The 25,672-nt window shown below is 41.5% G+C and overlaps 1 protein-coding gene across 3 annotated transcripts in view; it reads left to right on the top strand.

Annotated features, from left to right (window-relative positions):
• The first annotated feature begins 2,759 nt into the window (after positions 1-2,759).
• Positions 2,760-25,672, top strand: part of celsr2 (cadherin, EGF LAG seven-pass G-type receptor 2) — a 67,556-nt gene continuing 44,643 nt past the window's right edge. For all 3 annotated transcript variants that reach the window (XM_044213727.1, XM_044213738.1, XM_044213746.1), the window contains exon 1: positions 2,760-6,590. In XM_044213727.1, the coding sequence (XP_044069662.1) occupies positions 3,056-6,590 (3,535 nt within the window). In that variant the 5' untranslated portion in view covers positions 2,760-3,055. The remainder of the gene's footprint in view (positions 6,591-25,672) is intronic.

Here is a 25,672-nt window from a genome sequence, read left to right on the forward strand (position 1 = left end):
CATATATCTGCTTATAACTACATTATAGTGTGTACGTTTATTAAATGTGTTGTAGGGGTTAGGGGGAGAGAAAGTGTTACCTAAAGGGCGGGCATATTAGGTCGCATACCGCAGCATTTGTCGTCAATCTGTTTATTTTATGTCTGTTATATCCTGAACTGAGACTGATAAGAGTTTGAACAAGACTAAGAGTCTCTGTGAGGCTGTAAGGTTTGAGGTAAATGCTAATACTACCATGATAACGTGGTGTGTTAGCATGCTAACATTTATCGTAGAAAAGGTTTCAGTCGTAGTCATCTGGACACTGTTTTCAGAATCAAGACGTTTCGGCTTCCATCCGGAAGTCATTCTCAATTGAGAATGACTTCAACGTCTTGATTCTGAAAACAGTGTCCAGATGACTACGACTGAAACCTTTTCTACGACAGAACACTCCTGGACGAATGAGGGACTACACCGTCCCATGCTAACATTTGTTAATGTTTTACAGTTGAAAAATAAACATTTCAGTTTCTATAGTAAACAAACTATGTCATAGTGGTGGAAATTCACTTAGTACATTTACACAAGTTCTGTACATAAGTTCAATTTTGAGGTACTTTATACATCTTCAATTCAGGGGAAGATATTGCACTTATCACTCCACTACATTTATTTGATAACTTTAGTTACTAGTTACAGTTACTTTGCACATCCACATTAATAATACACAATACAATCAATAATATATATATAAACTAAAGTAATTAAAATAAGATCCACCTTTACCAGCTGCAACATTAAAGAGATGTATCCTACACAAAATGCTTCAAGTATAATCCAATAATATACATTATTGATCTGAAATTACTTTTGATACTTAAAGTTATATTTTGAGGATAATACTTTTGTACTTTTACCTAATTAACATTTTTAATGCATGACAGTTGTAACAGAGCATTTATACATTAGTATAGTATATTAGTATTAGTATACAGTAGTATTGCTACTTTTCCTTAGGTAAAAGATCTGAGTACTTTTTCCACCACTGGTAATATAGATACCCTACTGTGAGATACAGAGATCAGCCCCAGTTGGTTTGTCTGTCCAGCTCTATTGTCCGTCTTATCCTTATAAGATGGTTTCAACTTGTGACCACTGTCCTCTTTGTCTTTTCAGTTTGACATTTTTGTCATGATGTTTGAGGCTCTTTGCCTTATATATTATATAATTTAGCATTTTCTTGACCAAAGCATCTGCAATTAGTGACAGATATTTTGGCTTTTTTGGATCTCTGTTTGTTGTCTATATCAAAGTGCTGATTGGCTGACCACCAGAAGTTGATCAATGCTGCTAATTCAATGTAAAATTGCCCACTTTCATTGTACATATACATTTTATCCATGTAAAATAATCTTTAAATGATGAATGAAATAATAGTTTCCCTCCCACTTTGCTGTGCTTTTCATTTTAGTCACATCACTATAATTTTCACTTTGAAAGATTTCCAAGGTCAAGAATGAACTTTAAAGTGTCCAGAAAAAATTAAAAATCCAACATCTATCCATGACAACTAGGCAAACTCCATCAGCTAATGAAGACTATGTGATTTGATTGACAGCTCCAACAGCTACTAAATGGACCTCAGGGTGAGATTGTTTTCTCAATGCTGACAGTTATTTTTACATAAGACCAGATGTAGACTGCGAAGACTGTCTAGTAGGTTTATTTTTAACAGAGGTTGAAGAAAAGCCCCATTCATTCATGCAACACAACATGCATTTGCATTTCTTGAAATGCAGATATCGTCATGGAAATACTGTAGAGAGGCAATGAGCAGCATGAATAATGTCTGCGCTGGTGGAAACTGGCCTCTTCTCAAACTGTGTGACTGCAGTTTGTCCACTAGGTGTCAGTGACATTCAGCACATCAGCTGAGCTGCAAGTTTCACAACTGTTTTACAGTTTTTAATCAAAAGATTTCACTGGTGCATGTATCTGTTTTATTCCTGACTTCTCAACACCCCAAACTGAGGGGGTAGAGCCCCCAGAATGCCTCTTGAGATCCACAAGTGTACATTTCTACTTAGATTATACTTTTTATTTTATTTTAAACAGGATCTGGATGAAATGGACAAAACCATGAATTAATAAAACCTACAGGAAAAAGGACACATCAACTGTTGGACCCGAAAACAACTGGTGAGCAAAATTAATTAAAACTGGTTTGATTTTAGACAAAATTAAAAATGTCCTCTTTTGGCAGATTTTTGAGCAGCCAGTGAGAGAACAACTTCACCACTCTTGGTGGGTAACACTCAAAACCCAAAGCTTGAGGAATGTCTGCCAGTTAATGAATAAACCCGTTTGTGGTTTGAAGTGTGGTTCTACCACTGCACAACCTCCAAGAGCTCTCTGTTTGCCATGCGAAGTATTTTACTCTTAGACAAACAAAAACTTTAATAAAACCAAACTAATGTATATAGCACTGTCTGTATAGCTGAACGATCATTGGTGGTCGTGTGAGTGCAAGAATTAAGAGAAGTAAAAAAACAACACAATGTTGTCAAGTAAACTAGGTTATATCTAATGAAAGTTGTTGTTTTCTGTTGATAAATTAAGCTTTTAGGATGTTACCATTTATCTCCAGAGGCAGGGTTTCCTTTAAAGTACTCCTAACAGAGATGCCTCTTTCTCTCTCTACTCTCTCTCTCTCTCACACACACACACACACACACACACACACACAGGTTTATGATAATGAGGATCCTCAAGGCGCAGGGGGAGCAGGAGCCATTTTTACCATTCAATCGGAGTTGCGCGGACGGAGCGGAGGTGCTGCTGCTGCTGCTGTTGTTGCTGCTGCCGGCGTGTGTGAGTGAGTGTGTGAGCCGCTCCGACCAAGGTTACTGCGGGTTTACCTCTTAAAATCAGCCGGAGTGACCGGAGAGAAGCGCGCCCGCTGAGAGCATGGCTCCCCTGCAACAAAGGGAAACTCACAGGCGGAAAGTTTAAAGGAATTAGGAGCTGCAGAAATTCCCACCCGGAGACCCGGCTGAACACAAACTGAGAAGCGATGCACTTCGTTAAATGGTATTTGTTGTTGATTTTCTGGTGGTGTAAACTGGTTTCGCTGGCGCATTGTTACGCCGTTCACATCAGTGAGGATGTGGGGCCAAGGACAGTGGTGGCTGGCGCGGAGCTGGGCGCACGGTGTACTTTGGATCAGGTACTCGCTCCTAAATTCACGGAGCGGTTTCTGGAGATTGACGCGGCGGGGGGCATTGTGTTTGTTTCGGACTCTATAAAGTGCCCCTCGCTGCGCTCCAACCCCTTCACCGTGTACACTGTGGCTGACTGCACGGTCTCCGGCTATAGGCACCTCCTCACCGGCCAGTACGACGTGCATGTTCACGGTAGGAACTGTTCAAACAAGCGTAAAAGTAAACCTCTGTGGGACATGGAGGTCCTCAGTTTGTTTAGCAGCCACCGCCGCTCAGAGTGCCACCAAGCAGACTCTGCTTTATTTTCAGTGGGGGGTCTGCTACCAGGAGCCCCCATCCGCTGCAAAGTCACCAACAGCCGTGACTTTTACTTCTCTGAGGGGGACTTGTTTGTGTCTGAGACGCTGTGCTGGAGGCAGGACACGCTCCTGGAGCTAGACCTGCTCTGTGATGTACTCACAGGAAATGGACCAAGTGCTAAAGTCAGCCCCATCTCCATCCACTGGCGTGTGGGGCAGGGTCCCTTTAGGCAGGGCCACCTAGGGAAGCTGTTAGAAAAGGCAGCTCAGTCTGATTCAGGGATTGTGAGCAGGAGGAGGAGAAGCATCAACAGCAGCCCCCAATTTAAGCCTCCAATGTACCAAGTGTCTGTGGCAGAGAATAAGCCAGCTGGGACTCCTGTTGTTGTTTTGAAAGCAGTGGATGTGGATGAGGGGGAGGCTGGCAGGCTGGAGTATTTTATAGAGGCTCTCTTTGATAGCCGCTCCAACAATCTCTTTGCTGTGGACCTGGCCAGCGGTGCTGTGTCCACAGTAGAGGTGCTGGACCGTGAGACAAAAGACACCCATGTGTTCCGTGTGACCGCAGTCGACCACGGCACGCCTCGACGCACAGCCATGGCCACCCTCACTATCACAGTCAGTGACACTAATGATCACAACCCTGTGTTTGAGCAGCAGGATTATAAGGAAAACATCAGGGAGAATCTGGAAATAGGCTATGAGGTGTTAACTGTGAGGGCCACCGATGGGGACGCACCAGTTAATGGTAACATCCTTTACCGTATCATCAACAGTAACGGGTCCAATGATGTGTTTGAGATTGATTCGAGGTCTGGTGTAATCCGCACCAAAGGTCTGGTAGACAGAGAGGAGGTGGAAGCCTATATGCTGTTAGTTGAGGCAAATGACCAAGGTCACGACCCCGGGCCCCGCAGCGCCACAGCTACTGTTCACATTGTGGTTGAGGATGACAATGATAACGCTCCCCAGTTCAGTGAGAAACGCTATGTGGTCCAGGTGCCAGAGGACATGGCCCCTAACACAGAGATCCTGCAGGTCACCGCCACAGATCAGGACAGAGGGAGCAACGCTGTCGTTCACTTCAGCATCATGAGTGGAAACACCAGGGGGCAGTTTTATATTGATGCTCAGACAGGTAAAATGGACCTGGTGAGTCACCTGGATTACGAGGCGAACAAAGAATACACTCTAAGAATCAGAGCTCAGGATGGAGGACGCCCTCCACTATCCAACATCAGTGGCCTGGTTACGGTGCAGGTGATGGATGTTAACGACAACGCCCCCATTTTTGTCAGCACCCCATTTCAGGCCACCGTGCTGGAGAATGTGCCGCTGGGCTACTCCATCATCCACATCCAAGCAGTGGATGCAGACTCCGGAGACAACTCCAGGCTGGAGTATCGCCTCACTGAAACCACGCCAAACTTCCCCTTCACCATCAACAACAGCACTGGGTGGATTGTAGTGGCAGCCGGGCTGGACAGGGAGAGTGTAGATTTTTACAACTTTGGAGTGGAGGCCCGCGATCAAGGCTACCCTGTCATGTCCTCCTCAGCCAGCATTAGCATGACTATTCTAGACGTCAACGACAACAACCCAGAGTTCACTCAGAAGACGTATTACATGCGACTGAATGAGGATGCAGCCGTGGGGACCAGCGTGGTGACAGTGTCAGCTGTGGACCAGGACATCAACAGTGTAGTGACTTATCAGATATCCAGCGGAAACACCCGCAACAGATTCTCCATCACCAGTCAGAGTGGAGGGGGGCTTATTACACTGGCGCTACCTTTAGACTACAAACTAGAACGCCAATACGTCCTCACTGTCACTGCAAGTGATGGTACACGCCTTGACACTGCTAAAGTGTTTGTTAACGTCACCGACGCCAACACACACCGGCCTGTGTTTCAGAGCTCACATTACACCGTCAACATCAATGAGGACAGGCCTGTGGGCACCACTGTTGTGGTTATAAGTGCCACAGATGAAGATACAGGCGAGAACGCACGCATCACCTACTTTATGGACGACAGCATCCCTCAGTTTGACATCGACGCAGACACGGGAGCTGTCACCACGCAGATGGAACTGGACTATGAGGACCAGGTTTCCTATACGCTAGCCATCACTGCTCGGGATAACGGCATCCCACAGAAGTCTGATACCACCTACTTGGAGATACTGGTGAATGACGTCAACGACAACTCCCCCCGCTTCCTGAGAGACCACTATGTGGGGTCTGTTATGGAGGATGTGCCGGTGTTCACCAGCGTGGTCCAGGTTTCTGCCACTGATAGAGACTCTGGGCTCAATGGCCGTGTCTTCTACACCTTCCAGGGCGGGGAGGATGGCGATGGAGATTTCATAATTGAATCCACCTCTGGCATTGTTCGCACACTGCGCAGATTAGACAGAGAAAATGTGCCTGTTTACAGCCTGCAGGCTTTCGCTGTGGATAAAGGTGTTCCTGCTCTGAAAACACCAGTAAACATCCACGTAACAATCCTAGATGTGAATGACAACCCCCCTGTGTTTGAGAAAGATGAGTTTGACATTATGGTGGAGGAAAACAGCCCCATAGGCCTTGTGGTTGCACATATATCAGCCACAGATCCAGATGAAGGCAGTAATGCACAGATTATGTACCAGATAGTGGAGGGAAACATCCCAGAGGTGTTCCAGCTGGACATCTTCTCTGGAGAACTGACTGCATTAATAGACCTGGACTATGAGACAAGGTCTGAGTATATTGTTGTGGTCCAGGCAACCTCCGCCCCTCTGGTCAGCCGCGCCACAGTCCACATCAAACTTGTCGACAAAAACGACAACATGCCTGTGCTCAAAAACTTCCAGATCATCTTCAACAACTACGTGACAGACAAATCAAGCAGCTTCCCCACTGGAGTGATTGGGCGCATCCCTGCACACGACCCCGACGTCTCGGATCAGCTCCACTACAGCTTCGAGGTGGGAAACGAACTGAACTTAGTCCTCCTGAACCAAAGCACGGGAGAGATCCAGCTGAGCCAGGCCCTGGATAACAACCGGCCCCTGGAGGCCTCCATGAGGATCTCAGTGTCAGGTGAGACTGTTAGATAACTCTCTGTAATTGCACACTCCACCCAGTGAGTGAAAGAGAGGAGAACAGCCTCACTGAGGTGTATTCCTACTCTATTTCCATTAACATGTCCTGTCTCTTCATTTACATTTTCGCTTCACTTCACTGGATAATGGAAGTGATGATGACTTAAGTATGTATTTCTTGGCTTCAGTATTCATGAAGGAGGATTAATATTCACTGCAGGATATTTGTAAGCCCCCCCACACACACACACACACACACACACACACACCCCCCCAAATCCCTGCATACCAAGTCACAAATGATGTATTTAAGCATTCTGTGAGGTAAATTGTTTCATTTGGTTAATGTGGGGGGGCTTCTGTAATTTCTTGGACCCCTCATTAAGGAGCTTTCTTGTTTACACAAGCCTGATTTGGCTCCGTTTATTGTCAAGGTTTAAATAGTTGTTTGTCTGAGCACGTCTGTATCCTGTGGGATCCACACTCCAGTGGCCAGACTGATCATGCCCCATAATTGCCCATCATACCCCCCCACCACCACCACATACAATGAAAGACCTAATTCAATTATGGTCTATTTCTAAAGCTTGTTTAGAGTCAGAGTAAAGAATTGATGTTCTTTAAGTGTTGTATTGTTGTTGACTGGCTTGTTTCTCTTGTTCTAATTTGACAGAAAGGCTGAAATGTAATAGCTGTCAGTGTTCTCAGCTGTTTCAGGCTGAGGATGGTGGTTTGATTGTGTATTTAAAGACAGCAGATAACAAGAGTCGGTTGAGATGTAAATCACTGTTTGGTCCACTGTTTTGGACTTCCACTATGTGGTGAGAAGAGTGATGTAGATCCAAAACACGCCTGGCACTTCTTTGCTGTTCATGCTCATTGCTGGTGTTGTCTTTCCTAACATCCATGTCTTAAACCGGCTGTGTTCCCTGCACCTTTCATTTTGCATGCCTGACAATTACAGAGTTTTATTTGCTCCAAAAATGTGACTGAACTTGAATTGCACACACAGAGAGTGGGTGAGTGTGTTGTTGTTACCCTCTGTTGGAGCTTATTTGACGCAGTGTGATCTGCTGTAAATCTGCCTTCTCTTTGACCTTGGCACAACCCAAGAGAGAGGGAAACAGAACCAGGCAATGTTATTAAGAGATTGGACATCAAGGCTAAACATTAAATCAGATACTTAACGAGAACAGTGAGGATTAATGTTGGGAGGAACATTTCTTTGATTTGACTGAATGAGACAGTGGAAGTGTTGATTCACTGACAGCATTAAGTGTTTTTTTATTTGTTGATGAGTTGACACTGAATAGCAGATACTATATGGTTAGAGTGGGTAGTTGTTATAATGGATTGGATCTGAGCTTTGCCTCTCTGGAGAACAATAGTGATCTGTCGATTCAGGGGCAGGCGCTAGAGCTCATACCAGGCTGTGGTTGGGGGCAACAGCTGTGACTCCACCATGGACCAATTAGAGGCCATGTCTCCCCAGCGCGTCCCGCACCTGCTGGGGTTTATGTGTCAGCACCCCTGCAGGAGACAGAGGGAGATGGAGGGAGGCAGGGGGACAGAAGGGGGAAGGGGTAGAGGGTTAAGTTGCGGTTGTGTAAACTGGGAACATGTTGGAAAATACAGTCGTACTGTAACAGAGCAGGAAAGTCATTAAGACATTAGACTGTTGGAGGAGGAGATGGGGTTGGAAGATGAGCTCCTCCAATAGATGCGCTGACCCCAATTTTCAAAGGCTTCACCCTCCAGGGACCTCCCAAGTCTTCCCATTATCTTTCTCTTTATGCTGCCGTTTAAGAGGCCCCTTATGATGGACGATTTTTGATGGGCTCTTTTGTATGTTGTTGTACTGTGATTAACATTGTTTCTGAGCAGCGCTCCTTACACTGAAATGGATGTAACGGTTCTAATATAGCTTCACTCTGCTTCAAGTTAAAAGTGTTTCCTATGCAGTAGCTTTGGGAAGGTAACCTTTAAATAATCCACAGATTATGATGATCTTCTTAAAGTTGAATTCAGGAATATAATCCATTGCATTGCCCCAACTCCCTGACGTACAATATTAACTATTCAGATAAAATTGGACCTCACTTTGTCTTAAAAATGTTTAAAATATGATGTAAAATTCCACTAGTATTATCATCCCATAATCTCACAAGTAAAGTAACTATATTTTAATGTATTTAAATGACTCATTTTGTAATGACTTTACATCAATAAATAAATACACAATCTCTTAATCCCTATGTTCATTAAAATACCATATCAGCATCTTCAACATATAACTGCTTGTGCCTGATAGTGTTTATACAGTGGCCCACTGACATATTAATAACCTGGCTAATCTAAAGGAAGGAATATCCAGTGATATGAGTGTCTATATTAACTGGCAAATTTCACTTAAATATGGTGTTTTCCTTCATAATTTTCTGGAAAGCTTTTCAATGTGTATCAGTATTTAAAAGATTTTGTATTTCATCAGTCGCACACTTATATCAAATACACCATAACGATAACAGCTAACCATCATGCTGCCTGAGGTTTAAATAAAATAAAAAAGTTAAGTGGTGTAGATGAAACATATTTGAAGCAGTACAGACTTAGTAAAATTGACTAAAATGTTTATACTAATTTCAATTTAATACAATTTAATCTATCCTCCCAACTGTACGCAGCAGTTTGCCACCTAGCTCAACAAACGCTCACACAATTAATAGAAGAAAATAAACAGTTAATTACACTCAGAGCCCAATATGCGTAAAAACTATGTGTTGAATTTGTCATAAATACTTAAATAATACCCCCCCCCCAAAGTAAAGCACAAAAGCAGAAAAAATGGCGCAGTGGTGTGGTGCGGGAGGAAGGCGAATGATAAACTCATGTTAGGGTGGTGTGTGAGTCACTTGGTGGTGTACTAAAACTGATTTCAGGTTTTAGGGATCTGTTGAATTCTAGCTTGCGTTTCTGCCACGTTGAGCACAAAACTGATATGTGTGATGATAATAATTCGTCATGTATCACTTCTGTATTATTGTGGTCACACTGCAGAGTGAGAGGCTGGTTGTCGTCTGTGGGATTAGATTTGCTGCATCTGTATCCTGGGATCTGTCAGACCAGTGTTGACATACTCAGGGGCTGATCTACTGTTCCCAGGCAAGCGTGAGCCTGCATAACTAGGTGTTTGTGTTTGATGGCAAAGATTTTCCCCCTGCTTTTCTTTCATTCTTAAAACCCTGATAATTTTCCTATAGCACATATAGCTAGTTCTTTATTATCCCTCATTTTTTAACATGTTATTATGCTTGGTAGTTTGAATATGAGGCCAATTTGTTGTGTCTCTTGTAGTTTTGTCACTATTATTGTTGATTTGTCAATTCCTTTACATTCCTTGCACTATAAAGAGACTCTGTAGGAGTGACACACTTAAATTTGGACCACCTGTTTGGCAAATATACAATGTATGCATTATAACAACCATCAGGACACTTTGTCCTTGTTTTAATCAAATTCTGAGTCCAAGCCAATATCAACCCCCATGCTCACTTTGCAAACGCCGATGCAGAGATTTAACAGGCAAACACGCCTCCACAACTAATGATGGCAGTTTGATTCAGCTCACATCATACTGCAGACACACTTGTACAGACGCTCAAATTACATGGTGGACAGCAGATATTTTCTCTTTCTGGTCACTGTTGGGAGGGGAGAACCTTTTTAAGTTTAAAGTGTGCGTCTGAAGTGACTGTGGATGCTCCAAGGTTAAACTACTTCGCTGTCCAACTTCTCTGAGCCAAACTTGCTGGCATTCAGCCCAACTAACTGGAGCAAACAATGAAATTTGCTTATATGTATCAAGTTTTTTTTCTCAAAGCTTATTTGGTCCTTTCCATAACTTGTGTTAAATAGTTAGATACTCATGAGATACGTTTTTTTCCAATCAGATGCAGGATAGATGTCAGTATTCTGTGTTGTTGAATGTGTTTATATGTTGTCTTAGACCCCCTTTGCCACTTCCCTTTGCCATCCTTGTGTAAGATAATGCTACATGGCTGGAATTTTAATGGCAGAGCCTCTCTGCTCCATCACATACTGTATAAGTAAGAGCCAAGACATTCACAGCCTGTGTAATTTCATTATAATCTATTAAACCTTTACACTGTCTGTGGGGGGACTTTCTCAGGGGTTTGTCTTCTGTAACACTAGCCCATCAAGCTGCACAAATCTGGTGTGTGTGTGTGTGGGGCCTCCAACAGCTGGACTGCTCTGATTGCTTTTCTCCTCACCGTCATATTTATTTATTTATTTCAGTCAATCGGAGTGTACCTTGGATTTCTGTGTTCTTTATGGTTGATGAATTTCCGTTTGCCTTATGGTTGATTCATAAGACTCAAAGTCACAGTTTGCAAATGCTCGCCCGTGTTTTGTGCGACTAGAGTCACCCGTAATGCGCTCTTTTCATTCTTCGTGCCTCCCTCGCCCTCCCTGGACAGCGTTAGTCACACTTGCAGGCTTGCTTGGAATGTTTGCAGCACTGTTTCTCTTCTTTTTCTCCCTTTAACATCACCTATCACCTTGATCCTGTTTCTCTTTCCCTCTTTTTGTTTGCCTGTCACCATTCCCCATTTTTCTCCTATCTACTCCTGTCTATAGCTCTCACCCCTGCAACCTCCACTGTTCCCTCCCATCATTTCAAGCTCCTCCACCCTCCCTCTTTACCCCTGTACAGCCCCCCTCCTCCTCCTCCTCCTCCCTCTCTCTGTCTCTCCCTCCTTTGACTGTTGTCTCCCCCCCACTCCCCTGTGAAAGGAAGAATGCCTAAGAGAAATGCTTTGTTAAGCACCCAGTTGTCATGGTGAACCCAGCAATGCCTGAGAAATTCCTTGTGGGTGGGGACGTGGGGTAAGGTCCCTTTTGTGGAGTGAAGATGGGGGGGAGGGGAGGCACATAAAGTTCTAAAGAGCAACTGTCCCCCTCTCCCTCTTTCCAATGAAGCATGTAAAGCTTTCTTTGGACCTGTAATGCTCCGGGACACACTGACCTGTCCTGCCGGCTGCTTTCACTCTGTAAGCATTTTTACAGGACACGCAGCAAGTCAGCCGACACCTGACTGCAGATATAAACGTTCAATCTACTCTGTTTTCATTGAAGGATAAAATCTAGTTTTGCATGTGACAGACTTCAGAGGCACTCGAGAGTTTAAAGCTCACGGTGATGTGATAGTGTCGTCTTTTAAGCTTTTTGATTTGCGACACAGATGCGCTCAGACGGTATCCGATTTCTTGCTGCCAGCTTGTTTCTCAGCAGCCGAACATCCTCCTGTGGGCCTCGCTCCTCCACGCTTGGTTGCATTGAAGGTCCGGAGGTGCTGAGGTGGGGTGAGGGTGGGGGTGGGGGGGTGACATCATCTATGTGTTAGGAGGGGAAATTGTGTTTGGGATTAGGGCTGGTGCATCGCTGGGGTGAGACCTTGCGGTGCTTGCATATATCTCAGCGTTGTCCTGCATTGTCCTCACTATCCCAGCAGACAATGGGAGTTTGCTCTGTCTGGTGCTGCCCCCCCCCCGTCCTTGTGTCCACTTGTTTTCCCCAGTGCTGCTGTCTTCACAACATTTTCACCGGCCTGTTATTCATTCATGAATTATCCTATTTACTGTACAGTCTTATGCTGGCACTTCTTAAAATCTTCCTTTCAGTGAATCACTGAGCACATATAATAGAGCTCTCGTATACAGTGATTGCCAACCAGGGGTACTAATGCCACAGGGGGTACGTGGAAAATTGTGGAGTAGGCCTAACTAATTTGAAAAATAGAAAATTATGATTTGATTTAAAAAATATATCTACAAATTGAGTCAGCTGAAGCACTAGGTGTTGTGATTGAGAGCATGAAAACTAGTTACCAAAGCAAGAAGAGAAAACTGAACCATTACAAACAGCTAGCAAGTAGTAGGACAATGGTTTAAATAGCTAAAAGTGATGTATAAATGGTGAAATAGCTCAAACAAAATACTGGATAAATGGTGTAAAAGTTAACAAAGTAGTGGATAAACAGCTGAAAAAGTGCTGTACGAATGCAAACTTGAACAAACTGACGTAAACATTGACAGTTCAATTGTATGAAAAAAATATTTTTAACATTATCCACTTTTATATAATTAACAGTGTTATCATCCAGCTTAAAATCGAATTGAAAATTGAATACATTTGGAGTATGGCGGGTGGTGTTGATGAAGGGGTACTTGAGTTCATCTGACGGGGCTGTCTGACAAAAAAGGTTGGGGACTACTGGTCTCGTACAGTAGGCAAAGTATTTTCTTCTCTTGTAGTAAAACTAATCCCAGACCTCCACTGGAGTACAGAAATCACTACAAGTACATGCTTCTCACACTGTGAACGTGACAGATTATGTTTATTTAACAGGCCGTTACCTCTACGCTAAATTGCGCTCATTTAGTATCGAACCAGACCAGAGATTTCACAGTGACCTGGTTTCATATGCTTCAACTCTGCCGTGCAAACTGTCAACATTAGGCTGTTAGACATGAGGGTAAGAGGTGTGACTGGTAGAGGTGGTGAACCGTAGCGTGCAAGAGTTTGAGATGCTTCATCACTGTCTAATTTATATTAACACTGACAGGAGGGTGTTTGGGTAACAAAACAGATGGTTTCCTCATGAGCAACTGCAGTAGTATGATTGTACTTTCACAGTTTGGTGGCACAGAGTGAATGAGAGTGACTATTTATACTGTGCACTTAGAAGCAGGTGGACTCTTTTTCAGTTTTTTTTAAATTTGTTGATCTGAACAGACTGTTTTCCAAAAATAATTTACCAGTGACAGCTGACAACAGACATTAAACTGTCAGGATAAATTAATATAATAGCCCTTATGTTTTTTAGCACTGGTATCAAACCTGGAATATGGCTTTGAGTTGCTGCCTGCTCTGTTTTAAAGCTTCATAATAAATGACAGTTGTTGTTGTGCTGCTAGATGCTCAGGATCCAATATTTATCAAATGGCTATTGCTACGTTTGAATAACGGCCTCATGCTTGGTCACGTCTCTGCATGCTAATGTCTCTTTACTACTGCGCTGACAGCAGTTTTCCTTTGATATGCAAATGTTCTGATTGGAAGAGTTGAGATCCTTTTCTGTGGCTCTAAAGCTGCCTTTCTATAGAGGAAGAATCTGTGGAATGGCCTCTTCTTGTGGTTTTCAGATACAGCAGAAAGCTGTCATCAGGGGATGCTGTGGCAGGGTCCGCAAATTAGTACGAATGGCCTCTCTCCAACATAGTCAGCTTTCCTCCTGAATGGAGAAATCAGGAGAGGGATTGTGGGTTTGCTCTGACTCCTCTGGATTGAAATCCTTAGGCTGACATTGAGCTGCACAAGCAGTTTTCATTATTGACTTCACAGGCACTGTAGGAATTAGGTATTGTGTGTATCATTACAGCTGATCTTTGTTCTTTTTTCGAACTACTTAAGCTTAATTGCTCTACAGATCATAAAACAGCCAGTTACAGTACTGCTTCAAAAACAAGGTCTGAGATGTATGAATATTTATTTAACCTGTATGTTTTTCTTTTCTGAAACAAATGAACACACACAAACATACACACATACACATACTTGCACACAGTAGAATTAATAATAATAGTAATAATTGCACATTGTGATGCTCAGTCTAATTTGTGTTGCCTGATGTTAACGACCTTAGCATTGCTCAGATACAGATAACAGCAAATCTGCTGCGTAGGAGTTTGAGCATGCTGTCCATTCCCTCCTTTGAGAGTGTGATTTGCAAGTAGCTTTTCTGTTATACATGAGCTGTTGGCATTCAGATGTTTTTCATTTTGTGGAACCAACAATACAGTTCTCAACCTGGTGGAGGTGAGGAGCTTTAATCCCAAATCAACCATAAATCCTCCTCAGTCTGCTGTCATTGTGTGCTGAAAATTCCCCAAGTTCTTGTTCAAGAATGTTTTTGGTAATTAGAGAAGCTTTAACGTTGTCTCAGCCGTCATGGTATGTTCTACCCTCCAGGCTACCTTGGTTTCTAATGCTAGGCAATTTAGTACTCACCTATCATATTAGTGTTTAAATTAGATTGGATAATAGAAGATACTGTATATTTCTTGTGTATTTTAAAGACGCAGTGAAATAAAAAATAAAAATTTCAAGTTTAAGTCCCTGTTAAATGCTAAATATATGTCCAAAAAGTCATTTTTCAGTGTTTTTTATACAAATCTGTCTCTTTTCCTTCAAAACATTAAAACAATTTTGATGACTTATCTTGAACTCGGGGTTGTGTACATAAATGCATCCAATCAAATGGGATTTGGGTGACTAGCTAACCCTGCCCATCATACAATATCACACTTGACCGCTTGTGGTTCGTAGCAGCTAGCTCAGTAATATCAGTAGGAGGTATGTGTTTGCATTTCTGTTGGCAAAAACTTTGTTAAAGGAATAGTTTGACATTTTGGGAAATACACTTTCTTGCTTTCTGGCAGAGAGTTAGATGAGAAGATTGATACCACTTTTATGTCTCTCTGGTAAATATGAAGCTACAGCCATCAGTCGGTTAACTTAGCTTAGCACAGAGACTGGAAACGGGGAAGCAGCTAGCCTGGCTCTGTCTAAAGGTAACAAAATCCGCCTATTAGCACCTCTAAAGCTCACTAATTCTCATGTTATATCTCATTTGATACAAAAACTGTGTTTAACCCAGAAATACGTCACATTACTGAAGCTAAAGAAGCTCTAACTCCTGGGTGACATCAAATGGAGTTAACATCTACATATTACATAATGCTGACATTTATAAGGCAAATTCTGATATGTGTGACTCTGATTGGACTAAATATCTTTAAAATGTTTTAGGTCAAAAATGTATACGTTTTGGTGATTTGGGGACTTAGTATTCTCTACCAGAATTGCATACCTGTAGACAAGGCTTTGAAACAACATTCCGATTTTTTTTTTAAAGAATAAAATGAGTAATTTTTATATATTTAGGTTTTTAATCTTCAGAAAACTTTACCAAGTTTGCTTGATGGCTGGTCAAAAATTAGTAGTGGGTCTTTGCTGGGGGGAAGTTGGACTCATCACTTAAAATACTGGCTGTGTCCCTGGGCAAGCATAGTGTGAAGTTGAGCCTCGGCTCTTGTTGAGGAGCTTTTCTTGATTTCTGATGGCTCGATGGTGAAGTGAGCCGCTGTAGGTTGATGGAGGCCTGGCAGGAGTCGTTAGAGTATTTTATGCAGAGCGTGGTGGTGGCGGGGTGTCAGCTTCGGCCGTTGCTTGTCTAGTGGGGGGTCAGGAAGGGGGTATAGGGGTAGTGAGATTAAAAATCTGTCCCTCCCTTTGCAATGCATAGCCTCCACCCCCCAACCAGTCGTCAGGCTCGATTCAGGCAGCAGTTGAGTGTGTTTCACCTTTCATCCCTGGTTAATTCAACCGGGCCGCTCCGCAGCCACATTTAACAGCGTCCCTTTTGATCACTAGGACTTGAGATTCCAGCTTTTAAATTAAATCGACACCAAACAGAGTGCACTTAGTTTTAATGAAGGAGACATCTGATAAGCTTGATCTAACAGATATGAGACTATTTTAAACACTGCCAGAGCACTGAGCCACAGAGCTCCATCATCATGATAAACTTCTGCTCTCTCGCTCTTTAACCCACATCAGCCCTCATTAGTGTCTGTCCAGAACTGATTTTTTCTTTCTTTCTTCTTTCCTGGAGTGTTAATTGAACCTCAGCTTGCTGACTGGTATGAAGGTGGGGATTAAGCCTGTTGTCCTGCTGGGTGCTTTCTGTTCCTGTATGTCCACCTGAGGTCCATTCCCATGAAATCACAAAGATCCCAGGCCAACAGAGCGTAAAATAAAAAAAGACTTTGATTGGCTTTAGTTTGGCATGCGAGCCAATTTATTATCATATTTTGGCATTTTACTCAATGACCCTCCATGGGAATAGTCTGTATTTCACAAATATTACACAAGCAACACCTTTCTTTTGTTTTAAGTTACAGTGTGTGTTGGAACCGTTGTGGCTCCAGTTGTCTTCTGTAGTTTTAAACAAGTGTTTTGTTCTCGTCCGATTTCACACTTCACTCCCAGCACCTGTAAGGTTTAGTCTCAAACTGGCCATAAACATGTCAAGGTGACGACAACTGAGCTGCTGATCTCTGACTGTGGAGGGCAAAAAGCTTCAGAAGGAACAAGTGAAATGTAATAAATTAGTCAGGGTCACACACTCACACACACACACACACACACACACACACAGCAGCAGAGCCGCAGTAATTAATGTATGTGATTCAAGGCTGTTCCAAGGGCAGAGTATTTAATTCTAATTGAATTAAACTGTGTCCTGTTGTTGGCCCCAGAGGGACTGTACTCTCAGGTCGTGGCTCTGTGGTTTGTTAGGTTGGTGTGTGGTGTGGATGTGTTGTCTCTCTGTGATCTTGTGTGGACTTAGTGGTGTGGTGTTTGTCAACAATATGCAAATACGACACTTCTGACAGTAGTTTCACACTGTATTTGCTTGTTAACAGTGGTTTCTACTGTTAATACCTACTGCAGAGGCCTGGCAGAGACAGCTGCTCTCCCACTTCAAAGCCGCATTCATCAAACTACTATACAAGTGAAATTTTGGATTTAAGTGAAAAATAAAAGTAAAAATAGTTCAACTTTTACTCCCACTCACAAACACAAAATGTATCAAATGCCTTATGTCTTTAAAATGCTCTTAAATTTAAGAGAGCTCAGGAAGTTTCTTAAGTTGGTTAAAACTAGATTCTAGATGATTGCAGTACATAAACAGAGATGAGTGACAAGTGAAAATCACTTGTCATGATGAATAAAATGTTTTCTGAAGCAATATGTATACTGTATTTCAGAATAAGGTAGTTTTAGCCTACAGTGGTGTGCAAAAGTGTTTGCCCCCTTCCTGATTTCTTATTTTTTTGCATGTTTGTCACACTTAAATGTTTCAGATCATCAAACAAATGTAAATATGAGTCAAAGATAACACAAGTAAACATAAAATGCAGTTTTTAAATGAAGGATGTTATTATTAAGGGAAAACAAAATCCAAACCTACATGGCCTTGTGTGAAAAAGTGATTGCCCCCTAAACCTAATAACTGGTTGGGCCACCCTTAGCAGCAACAACTGCAATCAAGCGTTGTCAAGCAATCAAACTTGCAATGAGTCTTTTACAGCGCTGTGGAGGAGTTTTGGCCCACTCATCTTTGCAGAATTGTTGTAATTCAGCCACATTGGAGGGTTTTCGAGCATGAACTGCCTTTTTAAGGTCATGCCACAGCATCTCAGTAGGATTCAGGTCAGGACTTTGACTAGGCCACTCCATAGTCTTCATTTTGTTCATCTGTGTGTTTACTTTCCTCTGATATGCAAACAACAAAAATAAAGCTGCATTTTATTTGCATTCACTTTCAATATATCATTATTGTCTGCAGTTGTTGTTGCCATACTGATTTCTCGTTATTATATGTTGTCTCTGATGTACCCTGTCTACCAGCAGCATAATTTCCTCCCTGCTCCAATTCAGTTTTCATTTTGTCTCCCCTCTATTTATGTATTTATATATCATACATATAGTAGACCAGAGACTTTGAAAGTCTGACACTGTAAGGAGGAGTAGGATTTTTGATTAAAAATGTGTTTTATTCTTCACTTTAGGCCAATTTTTTTTTTTTTTACCCTAAGTCATCTCTTTAGAGCATTTTTAAGTGTAATTCATAGAAGTTTGATAAATATGAGCCCAGATCTCACAGTTACATCCTGAAACAAACAAGCAAACAGAAAGCAACACTCTGCATGCTCATTTTCAAATCATAGACTCATTAAAAGCTTGTAAGTTTGCAGAGCGGCTCGCTGGTTGGAGCTGTAAAGGCTGTGAACTGCAAAGACATCCACAGGCCTTATCCCTCCAAAGTGATTTTTAATTTATGATCTCCCTATTGATCTTGGAAATGGGACCCCGGCTTTGCACTCTTTGATGTAGTGAGCACTTGGTGCGTGCTGCACATACTGTAGTGTACTGATGCTGAACAACTAAGACAGGCTCTGCTCAACCTCATTACCTTCTTGCCCTCAACATGACACACTTCTGCAGAGAAACACACAGCTCTCTCTGAGGGAGTATCGGGCGCTCTGGATCAGAGAATTAACGTGCTTTTGTTTGACTGTGGCGTTCTTAACGTGCAACCATCACACATGTGATGAATGGCTGCTTGAGAGAGCTGCTTGAGTGCGATTATTTATCGGCTCTCCACTGTCATGATGATAAACTGTATTTTTATAGTGTTTTTAATGTGTTTCCTCTCCTCACAATAACTGGAAGGTGTTTTCATTGGCTCAGTGTTTAACCTGCACATTAGGAGGCGGAGCAGCCAGGTTTCAGCTAACCTGCTGAAGTACCTCTGAGCAAGACACTGAGTCAATAACAGCTACAGTGTTGATATAATGCGAATATGTGTGTATGTTAACCCCCTGGAGAAGGAGATTTTGAAGAACTCATTTTGCAGTTTTGCACTAAATTAGCAATTTGTTCACCACCTAAAGACTGCCTCAGACCTACAGGGTACGGCTGTTAAAAGTTTGGAGTCTGTAGTTATAACAGCTTTTCTTTTTATGTCGACCATATATTAACAGATTGCATTTTTTTCACAAGTTGTTTTTCACAAGTGTAAACAGAGCCAATGTCTCACATTTTATTCACAGACTTCAATGTGATGTTATTTTAAATATCAGATGTTACACTTGACAAGGTGTCTGCAGGTTTCTTCAAGTTTAGTAATGTTATACAACAAGTCTGCAGCCATGCTAGCGGCTCTGTGAACACTGTATTTAGGCACTGCGGTGCTTTTGAGCTACATGCTAACGTCAGCATGCTAACATGCTTATGTTTAGCAGGTATAAAGTTTACTTTCACGCATCATAGTTTTTCATGTTAGCATGCTAACATTTGCTAACCAGCACTAAAAAACATGAATAATAGTCTGTGTGTTAACATAAAACCAAATGGTCGAATGAAACAGGCACTGCGAGGTGTAAATAATAGAAGCCTGGCTTAAACTCCGCCGTTTGTTGTTCTTCTTGTCTGGGTATTTAATTCATCACTACATCGGCTCGTACAGTCCTTTACACACATTATGATGAAGAAGTTATATACATACTGTATATTTATCAGTAGCCTGGTACATTGCTTGTTTATGTCACAACTCATAAACTGTCATGGAACTTGAATTTACTGCTGTTTTTCAACCACTTTCTCAGTCATTTGAATGCAGCTTTCTGCTTTTAGGTGATGAGGGCCACTTTAAAGCACCATCAGTTTCGCTCTCTGTGAGGCTGGAAGCAGAAACCTGCACTGATGCAGTATTCAGTTCTTATCTTTAGAGGAGGTGCAGGTTCAGCCCTCTAACCTTCAGTCCTTTGAAGATGACGCTGTGTCCTTCAGTAGCTTATGTGTCCACATAGTCGTGGTTTTCACATCAGACTTACAGCATTTCTAGCTTGTTGTCCCCTCTGTCTATTTCCTGTATTCTTTTCTCTTTCTGTCTTCAATATACACAGACAAAAAGCTAAGAAATCCCAATATAATCTTTAAACGGAGAGAGAAGAGCATAAATAATTAATAATAAGTCATTTCACCAGCACAGGCGAAGCTCTGAGGGAGAGAGTCTGGGTTACTGTCATGCTGTTGTGGGTGATGTCTCTGTTGTCAGTAATTTGGTCACACAGTCCTTCTGATCTTTATCCACCATGACTTTGTTGACATTTTCTGGGATACAACTGGGAGATTTGATGGCAACTTTGTGGTCTAATTAGGCCAGTCTCACCGATTTGTTCTTTCTGTCTCTGTCTCTCTCTCAGCAGTTTATTCCAGCAGCTAAGATCCCTAGTAGGCTTAAAACAGAAATCCATATATCTTGGTTTGATAATATGTTTCTTTATATAACACTCCATCCTAAATACTCTCTGTGTTCATATAACATTGTGTCAGTGGAGTATTTGTCGTTTTTAATTCTCTTGATGTTTGAAACTGGGCTTCATTAATATTTCAGAGATAAAAAGCTGTACACCTCCCCTCCCCAACCTCCTAGCTGATAATTTATGTTTTCTGTGTGGAGGCCTGAACCTACAGTCAGACATGGCCTTTGTGTGTCTCTGAGAGACTTTTCTCTGTAAATCATAATGAGTCAGCTTGTGCATATGCCTCAGTTTATCATGAGAGATATCTTGTAAGATTTCTTGGCTATGTTGATCTGCCTGATTTTATATTAAGAAAATGAGCAATAACCTTCAGAATATTTGGTTAACATGCCAGATTCAGTTTAACAAAGAGTGCTTTCACGTGCAGGTGGAAACAATCGACCCACAGCCTTGAAAACACAAAAACAGCTTTGTTTTTGTGTATTTGGTGTTGCCTTTTTGATGAAGTTTAAATCAATGGATTTAAAAGCATAAAACTCAGCAAAATCAGTGAATTACAAGGTTTTCAAATGACAACATTGATCCCATCTTTAATACAGACTCTGTAATTTTAATTTTAATGTCATGAAGCTTCACTGTTTTCCTGACCATTTTTGTGATTCTGTGATGACTAAACCTCCACTGCTTCAATGTACACCCTCTGCTCTGCTTGTATTGACGTATGGATCACCACCTCTCCACGCACACATACACACAAACACACACAATGCTGTACACAACCTTGGCAGTCCTGCAGCCAGTGTGTGTTTAATCTTTTCCCTGGCGCCACTTCCTAGCTGAGAGCATTCCTGGCACCCAGAGGCCCAGAGGGGGTCGAACTCTGGGCTGAAAGCAGTGTCACACTTCAGACCTGGCACCTTGTCTCGTTACCAACTAAGCATCCCTCTTTTCTTCCTTTTTGGCCCAAAACGGGCCGCTTACCCTCCATTCCTGAGCGGAGGATCCTTCCATGGAGAATGACCTCTTTGAAGGATGGTCTGGTTCCTTTCAGGGGAGATTCTCCTCGCGCTCAGTTTCCCAGCGCTGCGTCTATATCTGGAGCTCTGCCCGAGCTTCCATCCAAGAATGTGAATTGGCAGAGGACATAATTAAGGCGATGTCTGTCCTTATACATGGCCTAACCTTTAAGAGCCTCTGTTTACTGAGAGCTGTGTTTTTTTCTGGCTACTGTTGCAGCAGAGTATCAGTTCTAATATGACTTAAATGGATGAAGAGAAAATAGTTTTTCTGTGTTTGGCTAAGGTAGAAAGTAGATTGTTGTTCGGTAGTTTCTATCAGGTTAGAAAGGATTTCAGTCTACAGTAAGTAAAATGTTACTCTCACAACGCTGTCAAAGTGTAATAACGCCACTGCTTTGCTGTACAGTTCCTAATATTGTGTTTGTTTCCCATGAGGCTTGGCAATTGAAATACTCCTCTGTCTAAAACCTGGAATCATAACCGTCAACTTTTCACTGATAGATTGTAAAAGCCTGTAGAACTGACCTTGATTGTCATAAGTCTTGTGTGTGTGTGTGTGTGTGTGTGTGTGTGTGTGTGTGTGTGTGTGTGTGTTTCTAGCTGCAGTGTTTTTCTTACTGTGACTGATGAAGACTACTCCGATTTGTTTTTAAATTTCACTATAAAGAATTTTTTGATTAAACTGAATATCTTTGGGTTCATCAACTTTGGCTGTAGGAAATTGTGATGGGCATTTTTCACTATATTTCTAGACCAAACGATTAATTGACTAATCTAGAAAATAATAAGCACATTAATCCATAATTAACTTAGTTAAAGAGTTGTAAATAGTGCGTAGACAGTCAAGGAATCAGTTGTCATTTTGACAAACATTTGCTGGTTCCAGCCTCCACTTGTCATTTTAAAAATCAATTAAATATATATATATATATATATATATATATATATATATATATATATATATATATATATATATATATATATATATATATATATATAAGTATATAAGTTTTTAGACTGTTGCGCTGACAAACCAAGCTATTTAAAGACATCACCTTGGGCTCTGGGAAATTGTAATGGGCATTTTTCAGTGGTTACCAACCTTTTTGCCAACCCCAAAACCTTAAAATAAAGTCTGTCTACTTGCCACCCCTCGTCACTAGTCATGTCACACCAAAGAGTGATTTCCCCCTCTCAGATTGTGTTGATTGGATCATTTTTAGATGCCTGAAGAGGTTAAACTATCCAGCATTTCATTAAAAAAAACAAAGATTAGAGAAAAGTCAGAAAAAATTTAAATAATTTTGTGAAGCAGAACTGTTTCATTCTTTTGTATCATCTCAGGACCGCTTGGAAGGTTTTTGACCCCCAGGTTGGGAACTGCTGCCTTAAAGGTGGGATATGCCATTCTGGAGAAATCCAACTCCATGACAAATACCATGATATAGAGCAAAGAACGACAGCAAGTAATGTAACTAACGTTAGCTAGGTTGTGGGTTAGCAAACTACAGTGTCGCTACGGTTGCTGCTGCGAAAGCTAACAGCCAGAGAGGACGAGACGGTTTACCAGAGCAGCACAGCAGCTCCAGACAGCGACACACAATTCTCCTGCTACTATAGCTAACATCGCAACAACAGCATATCTTGGCAAACTAGACAGTAAGCTGAATATTTGTGGGCAAGGAATTTAACGTTACCTGACACACAAATCATGGCTGGAATAGTGTTGTGTGGCTCGGTCCGAGCGACTTTGTTTATTTCCCATTTACAGAGCCAGGGCTGTGTAAGCAATCAGCAGATTAACTGATGATGAAAACAATCATCAGTTGCATCTCAAATTTGTCCTCTCTTGGAAAGTGTAGAGCCTGAACTATGAACTGTTCTGCCTTTGTCGTGGCTTCCTGTTATGTTCTCCCCTTTTATATGTGAATGTTTCCTTGTGTACACAGGTGTGTGTTTGTGTGTGTTTACAGTAAAGTGTGAATTAGAGGAGCGACCTTGCTTGTCTCTGTCTTTCCCCACTTCCTCTGCTAAGGCCCCGTATTATTACAGTGCTGGAAGCGCTTGACTGAAAGCAGAAGGATTAAAGCCGTGTCAAACATGCTTCTCTGTCTCACTTCCTCTATGACCCCCTCTTTTTCCTTCCCCCTCCCTTGGCATTCTGTGTTTAAACTTGCCCAGTGCCAAAACAGGGATCTGGTAACTTTGGGCAGTGCTGTTTGTTTGTGTGAGTTCAGCTCGCAGATTCAGCTCTCTGGCCGGCGTCCAGACGCCGAAAATACAAAGTGTCCCATTGATTATTTTGGAGGGAGAGGCCGAGGCTTGTTTTCATGACACATTTGATTTTGATTAAGCCTGTTTTGTGTTTTCTCTTGAGGCTACAGAAACCTGCAGACCAGCGGTGAGATAGGCAAAATGATAGTGGTCTCTTTCCATGTAACTTTTGAGAAACAAATCATAATCTTCCTCTTACAAATGAAAAGTTGAAAATTCTAATCAATAAAAAGCACCATTCCTCAGTTCGATACACTCAGGGGCATATGGAGGCATATGTTAGCAAACTTTAGCTAGATATTTATGTGTACAGTAACTGACATTACTGAGTCAGTACATTGACTTTATGACTCTTTTATAGGAAATGAAAGCAAATTCAAATTTTGCTGTGTTTATTTATCCAGTATTTACCAGTTGCTGCTACCATTGCTGCAGTTCAGTTAAAGTTATAAGGGCTAGCTTTAAAAACACAATGATTTACTAAATACACATCTGAAAACAAAAAAGTTACAGAGTCTTTGTTTTGAAACATTAATAACATCTGGAGTTTTTCTGTCTTAACATCACATATAGTCCATGTTTTGACAAGGTGAGTGAGCTCAGCCATATCATAAATTTTGCTGTTTGATGCTTAAAATGAAAATTTTATGTTTAAAAGATGCCCTTAAATGGATGTACTTTCCCTACTGCCATTGTTTGTTTGATTTTGTTTTTTTTGTAGTGCTAACAGCGGCACCAAAAGGGCTAAGAAGCACAATTTTAGTTTCCTTTATTTTTTATTGTTTGCAGGTATGATAAGCAAAAGAAAGATGTTTGTAAACAACTTAATGTACTTGGACCTTTTAAAATGGCCTATGTTAGCCTATTTTATGATTAGCAAATGTCAGAGAATTTATATCTCGCCAGTAAAGTAGTAAAAGTCTGTTCAAATGAGTACATTTACTGTCTATAAAGAGAAACCTTAAGGTGATAATGCCACAGACGAGATAAACGTATGATTACTCATGTAGTGAGACATCAGTCAGTAAACATCTAAACTGGTTCCAAATTGTAAAGAAATATTCAACAACTGGATTTGAAATAAATTGGGATACGATTTCAGGTAATGGGAAGCACAATTTTAGACAGACGCAATGCAAACTGTTTGTTGTTGCTATCACCGGGCAGAGAGCTGAATAATCCAGGTTAAGTTGTACATTTGTTGCAGACTGTCTCTATCTGCTGGATTTAGAGCAACCATGAAGCTGTAACTGACTCAGATCCATAGGTTTTGTGCTTGTTAGCAACTTACAGAACTGCCCTTTGTGTTCTTTGTGATTGGAAGGTTTAGGATCAAGTCTGTTTTCATTATAATTTTACTCCTCAGTGAGCAGGGCTCTGATTGCTCCTGTCAGTGACTTTCAGCTGATAAGCAGTTTTCCGTTTATTGAAAATGTGATTATAGAAGAAAAACAAGCAAGAAAATAAGCTTAACAAAGACATAAGTCAATGTAAATGGGGTACATAGGCTAAAGTATGTTCGTCATGCAAGGCAACGTAATGAAACAGAATCATCTACGTTTTATTCACCAACAGCAACATCTACATATAAATAAAGGACTGACACGGGAATTAATGTATTGTACAGTCAAGACCTACTGTATAATAGCAGACAAAACACTACATGTCTACAGTCAAAGCCAAATAATTGAATGTATAGAAGATAAAACATTAACAGGATCTGCTATCAAAACAAGATAAAAGACAAGAGATTTGCTGAGCTGAGAAATGCTGTAACCGTTGAATTGGAGACTTAAGTCTTTCAGTAT

The sequence above is a fragment of the Siniperca chuatsi genome, linkage group LG2 (assembly GCF_020085105.1).
Source record: "Siniperca chuatsi isolate FFG_IHB_CAS linkage group LG2, ASM2008510v1, whole genome shotgun sequence".
NCBI lineage: Eukaryota > Metazoa > Chordata > Actinopteri > Centrarchiformes > Sinipercidae > Siniperca > Siniperca chuatsi.